This window comes from Elaeis guineensis, chromosome 5, assembly GCF_000442705.2.
Source record: "Elaeis guineensis isolate ETL-2024a chromosome 5, EG11, whole genome shotgun sequence".
Lineage (NCBI taxonomy): Eukaryota > Viridiplantae > Streptophyta > Magnoliopsida > Arecales > Arecaceae > Elaeis > Elaeis guineensis.
Genome location: NC_025997.2, coordinates 80,599,351 through 80,605,871, shown reverse-complemented (window position 1 = coordinate 80,605,871; position 6,521 = coordinate 80,599,351). Strand labels below are relative to the sequence as shown.

At 39.2% G+C, this 6,521-nt stretch overlaps 1 protein-coding gene across 1 annotated transcript; it reads left to right on the top strand.

The window, feature by feature from the left end:
• The first annotated feature begins 672 nt into the window (after nucleotides 1-672).
• Nucleotides 673-3,788, top strand: LOC105035372 (cytochrome P450 71A1). The gene is made up of 2 exons (XM_010910919.4): nucleotides 673-1,656; nucleotides 2,844-3,788. The coding sequence occupies exons 1-2, from the start codon at nucleotides 778-780 to the stop codon at nucleotides 3,459-3,461; spliced, it is 1,497 nt and encodes a 498-aa protein (XP_010909221.3). The 5' UTR covers nucleotides 673-777; the 3' UTR covers nucleotides 3,462-3,788.
• Nucleotides 3,789-6,521: the final 2,733 nt, after the last annotated feature.

Genomic DNA, 6,521 nt, shown 5'->3' with positions numbered 1-6,521 from the left:
CTCATCGAGGAAAAAAAAAACGGGGAAATGAAGCCATGTCCCATAGCACCATAGCTGCCTTTTGAAAACGACATTGCGTGGTCCTCAACACACGCAACAAAACATTACCAAAAAAAAAAAAACAAAAGAAAAAGAAAACCCGCCACCACAAAACTAAGATGAGGGAAGAAAAAATAAAGCACTGTATACATGGCTGGGTTTTTACCCAAAGGCTGGGTTCTCCTTTCTGGATCGCCGGAGGTAGCTCGGGAAAATGAGATCCCATATATACTTCACCCCTTGAGCACGTCACTTTGTCCATTTGACGCTTGGGAAAATGAAATTTCTCCCATACTTCACCCCTTGAACAGGTCTTCTTGTCCATTTAGCACTTGGGAAACTGAAATATCTCTGACGTGCGCCACTTGAGCATCTCTCTGCCCATTTAGGACTTGGGAAGGTACTTCAGGCCTTGAACATGCCTCTTTGTCCATTTAGGACTTGGGAAAATCAAATTCCTCCCGTCTTTCACGCCATGAACGTCTCTTTGTCCGTTTACGACTTGGGAAAACGAAATTTCTCCCGTACTTCACCCCTCGAACATGCCTATTTGTCCATTTAGCCCTTGGGAAAATGAACATGGCCTCACCTTTACTCTGCACCAGCTGCCGTTAGCAAAATGGATCCGTTCTCATCTCTCAACACGACTCTAGACCTCACAACCCCTCGAAGGGTCGCTATAAATATGAGGAAGAGAGAGCTCACCTCCCAAAATTACTATACAGGGCATTGAACACAATGGAGTCCTTGCTTACTCTTTTAGCTTACTCATGTCTCCTCCTATTTCCAATAGCTGTATTCTTGTGTGTCAAGGCCACTTGGCCGATCCCGAGGCTCCCTCCTGGCCCGTTAAGGCTCCCAATCATCGGCAATCTTCATCAGTTGGGTGAGCATCCATATCGCTCATTCCGACTGCTTTCAGAGAAGTATGGCTCCCTCATGAGCCTAAAGCTTGGTTGCATACCAACCATCATCATATCCTCCCCGGAGATGGCCTCCGAGATTCTGAAGAACCAAGATCACATCTTTTGCACCAGGCCTCCACTCGTCGCCTACAAGCGATACTCTTATGGCGGACGAGACATGGCCTTCTCACCCTACAGCGACCAGTGGAGACAATTGAGGAGGATTGGCATGTTAGAAGTCTTCAGTGCAAAGAGGGTGCAAGCCTTTCAGTCCATAAGGAGGGAAGAAGTAAATACCCTAGTCCAAACTATATTAAGACAATCCTCGAGTGGTCTAGTGAATCTTAGTGAGATGTCTTTCTGCCTCTTTAATAATATCACTACTCGAGAAATCTTTAGCAAGAGGATTTCGAGGGATGGTGAGTGCACTAGGAGCAAATACCATGATCTCCTAAGGGAGATGATGTCTTTACTGGGTGGGTTTATTTTAGGGGACTTCTTTCCCTGGATGGAGTGGTTGGATGTGCTCACGGGCACGAGAGCGAGGCTCGAGAGGAGCTTCCATGGCATGGATGAGCTTCTTGAGGAGGAGATTGAGAAGCACATGCATGGAGGAAGCCGAGATGACTTCATTGGTGTTCTTCTCGAGCTTCAGAAGGATTTAAGCCTTGGATTCCCCCTCACAAAAGATCATATCAAAGGCATCGTCATGGTTAGTAACCTTGTTGTGCATATAGAGTGCTGTGAGTTGTTTTACACACCTACATGTTTATAGAAATTATACAATTATGTTATCATCTTTGAGACACGTATGCATGGATAGTTCAACTATTTTCTTTTTTGCATGATTAAATTGTGTAGGCAGACACATGCATGCTAGCTTAGCTTTCTTAACAGTATACCAAGCATGTCCAACATAGCTGAGGCAAAGTCCATATACAGGACAAATACGGGCCAACAACAACAACAATAACAACAACAACAATAACCTCTATGTATGATATATCGATTACAATTATAATGAAACCAGCCTTGTGATTATCACATATATTGCTAGAAGCTTTGATTTCAAAATTTCGTGACCAACCATCTGACTAATGATTTCTCGCAACGTGAAACTAGTATAATTGGATTTTCCACAGAGTAGAGCCGTCTCCATACCAGCACGAGAGGATAAAAATCGCCTAATAGTTACAAAGTGACAACTCATGTGATGGAAGATCTCCATACAGAACCAGAAAAGATAATATCAGAGAGAAAAAAAAAAAATCAGATTCGCTTTTTGGTTAGAAGTACGAAAAGATAGCACAGAAATGCACATATTTGGCAACTTCCGAGTGAGACATGCAGGGTGTGGGAATGTGGTCCCAAGAAGGAATTAGAAGGGATTATATGGGGAAAGATTAGATCAGCTTTCTTTGTCGTAGTTTCGATTGTTTTTGTAAGATATGTACCATCCACAAATTCTGCACCGAGTAGTTGATAATGATGCATAAATAATTTGTCTTATGCTAAAAAAGTTGGATCAGCTAGCTTCGTCATACTTTTGATTGTTTCTAGTATAAGATATGCATTACCTACAAATTAATTCTGCACTGTCTAGTTGATAATGATGAATAAATAGTTTGCCCTATATCAGCTTTCTTTGTCATACTTTTGATTATTTTTATAAGATATGCACCACCTTCAAATTCAGCACTATATAATTAATAATGATGCATAAATAATTTCTCCTATGCTAAATGCTATTATATTCCTCTCCTATACATGAACTCTATATAATTATGATACGTGTACATGCTTCTTTCTATATTATCCACACAAGTATATCGATTCCTCAAAGAAAAACGTCAATAATTATTTTATACTTGATCTGATAATCAGTTCCATGCCTCGCAGAATGTGTTCGTTGGTGGATCAGACACCTCTGCATCTACCTTAGAATGGGGAATGACTGAGCTCATGAGGAACCCAATGGTTCTGAAGAAAGCCCAAGATGAAGTTAGAGGACTGCTTGGAAACAAAGGGAAGGTGGAAGAGGATGACGTTCAACAACTTCGTTATCTCAAGCTCATAATTAAAGAAGTTCTTCGATTGCACCCTCCTGCTCCATTGCTGATTCCTCATGAATGCATGCAAGATTGCAAGATAAAAGGATATAACATTCCTAAGAAGACGAGGGCATACATAAATGTATGGGCTATTAGTAGGGATTCCCGGTATTGGCTTGATGCAGAAGCCTTCATCCCTGAAAGGTTTGAGGACAATGATATCAATTTCAAGGGGCAACACTTTGAGTTGATACCTTTTGGGAGTGGCCGAAGGATATGCCCAGGCATGTCATTGGGTATAGTTTCTGCCGAGCTTGCACTTGCCAATCTTCTCTATAAGTTCAATTGGGATTTGCCTAACGGAATGAGCAAAGAAGATATGGACATGGAAGAGCAATTTGGTTTGGTAATTCACCGGAAATCACCTCTTATTCTAGTGGCAACCCCAACATCTATCGCTGCCTAGAGCTTCCTCTATGAACCAAGCGCACTTATCAGCACCATCATGGTTGATTGTAACTATAATTAAGGATGGATAGATTGCTTCTAGATGACATGATAAGAATATATACTCTTATCGTAATGAATCTGCTTGGGCTTTTGCCTAATCTCTTCCTAGGAACAAAGGAAAAAGAAATCCATATTAGGAAGAAGGTCAGTTGATTTCAAGAGTTCATTAAGGTTATGCCTTATCCTTATTGGTTGGAATCTAAGTATTACAAGTTTAACAATGTTTTATTATATGCATTAAACTAATATGGTATGTATACGCATTTGTGCATATATTTATGAATTTATTATGTTTGCATATGTATATGTACGTATGGATATAATCAACCGGCTAATTTATACTGTTTGGGTCCATACCCAATCTAAAAATTTGATGTGTCTGCTTCAATATCCAACACCATTCATTTTTAGGTTTTGATCAGGTCCAGGTCAAGTAAGTACCAGGTCTATGCACTGGAGTGACAGCCTACTTGGTATATCAAGATATGCCTATTTTACCAGCAATGCAGTTTCAAGAGAGAGCCGGACGTTCTTTTTGTTTTTTTGTTTTTTTTGTTTTTTTTTAATGTTTGCAACTGATTGATCAATTATACAAATATATAATTCCAAATAACCTCCTAGCAAGATACAACTATATATGCATCAAGATGTCAAAGTTCTACAACCATGTTCAGATTCAATTATTCAAATCCCTCGCTTTAGTATCCAAAATGAGAAAGAGTCCAAAAAATTTGGCAAGTCCATGACAATTTCAGGTTGGCGCCTTCTCTGGAGACTACAGAATGTCCACAGGATGCCACACCCTAAAGATGCTAAGACCTTTCAGTCTCCAAAATATATTGGAAAAGTAATGGTCACGTATCTCAGCCCTGAGATCCACTTTTCTTTTGAAGAAAAATTCTTGCCCTTCTTCATCAAGAAACTAATATATTATACATAACTAAAATGGAGCCTCGATTTATGCTAAGCTTTCCATTCACCACATGAACATCATATTACTATTATCATTAATATGATTAATTATTTATTTTAGAGATTAATTAAGCTCTTATATCTATTATTTTTTATTCAATTCCTGTTATCTATTATATTATATCTATTTTATATTGTATGTCAAGAATGGTTTGGAAAACATAAGAAAAAACTGCACCCCAAGCATTGCATGCATTATCTAACAATTTCAAATAATTTTACATCAAAACAAAGTTTCCCAAGGATCATTACATGCAAAAATTTGTAACAATTTGAATGGCTTGAGCTGGCCTTTTTAAATAAGCAAGTGGATTAGCATCAGGATATTGGAATTTATCCGATTTAGCCCCATCCGGATATGGCCCACAGTAACATGTATCAGGATTTATTTTAGTTGTTTTAATGGATCTGGACTCTGACTAAAGATAAGCCTCTAATAAAATAATAAGGATATACTTGATAGTTATTGTGATATTAACCTTTACAGACTATTGTGGATAATGTCCATCTGATAGGTGAGACATGTTATAAAAGGATACTTTTCACAAACGTGGTCCCCAACTCACTCGAAAGCTTGTGAGATCTTTTCCATCAGATATACTTAGAGTTGGGATTAGGAAATCAACATGCTGCTCGATGATAGTGAGGAGCATATCCAGCTTAGTAATTTCTTATGGTTGTTGGTTGTTGCATATTGATTTGATAGATTGATGGGAGAGATTCTAGATGGCTTTGATGGTTTCATATTTATGTAAGTTTTATTATCCCATAAAATTCTAATACATGAAGCTTACTGGAGAATAGTTTCTCAAATGTGACGCCTAGGTTGATTTCCTTCAAAAGAGATGGCGTTGAGCCTAATTTCTTGTTGTTTTAGTTAAGGATAAGACAAGACTGTGAGTTAGTGGAGAAAGATGCTGAGTGTCTTTGTCAACCCCTTTTGGCAAATTGAACTCTTGTTAAAATAGTCTTAAAATAGAAACTATTCTCTCAAATCCTACCATTAAATATAGATGCACTAAGTCCATGAGCGATTTGAATACCCATAGAGTGATGATAGATTGTAGAGGATTATCAAGATAGCATCTTACTTTATTATGAGATCAACTATTAGCTTCAAATGCATACTTCAGAGCCACCCTAAGTGTAATGGTCCTATCTACGATATTGCAAGTGCTTGGTGTTGCAGTCGAGGAGATGATCTAGCTTAGGCCATTGAGTTGTAGCCTAAAAGATGGGATGAAGTGTTCTCTAGAGGGTTGGTCAGACCTTTCCAAGCACGCAGACTGGCCTTTAGTCTTCGAGTGATCCCTCAAGCCAGGTCATGCAAAACCACCAAAAATAGAAAAAGTCCTCATGCCAGATGTTTTCAATAGTCTGATGCCTAACTCAGTCTCCTGCAGAAGCAAATAAAAGAGTTCTGAGCTTTTGAGTTGGATTTCTGATGATCAAGATCGAGTACGAGAAGAAGTGGAGTGTAGATAGAGAGATGGAGTAAGGAAGTCTAGCAGGCTCCAAGTGATACTTGGAGTGTACCGATGGATTTCAAGGTGAGCTTAGAGTAGATGGGAGAGACGAATCTAGTGTGTATAGAGTCCATCTTAGAGAAATGACATATGGAGCAAGTATTTACTTATCTGAAGGATCCAGAGAATTAGTGTGTGTTGGTAGCTAAAGCTTTGGACCAAGTCTCTTACTCTTCGAGACTGATGAGGGCCGAACCTTACGGATGAGGCTGCAGTAGATTTGGCTTCGAATAGCTAGCCAGAGAAAATGGGAAATTTTGACATTGCATGCCACCTAGGGAGCTAATTGGACGCGTGCATTTATAGAGGACATGAGCTCGTTCTTTCAAGAAAGAAATTATCATTGTATGTGGATTGTCAGTGCAGTGGTTGTTCTACAGTAATGATCTGTGAGATGCTTTGTTGTCTAGTGAAGAGTTGACTTGTGGGCATCGATTGGACCATCCATCTGAATTGTCACCCCAGGGCCATGTCATAAGAGATACAAGATGAATGGGTGTCACCTGCTGATTCCTGCT

Excerpts from the sequence above, each read along its gene's own strand:
- LOC105035372 (XM_010910919.4), top strand. The coding sequence starts at position 778 with ATGGAGTCCTTGCTTACTCTTTTAGCTTACTCATGTCTCCTCCTATTT. Across the intron at positions 1,657-2,843 it reads ATATCAAAGGCATCGTCATG|AATGTGTTCGTTGGTGGATC; the intron begins GTTAGTAACCTT and ends CATGCCTCGCAG.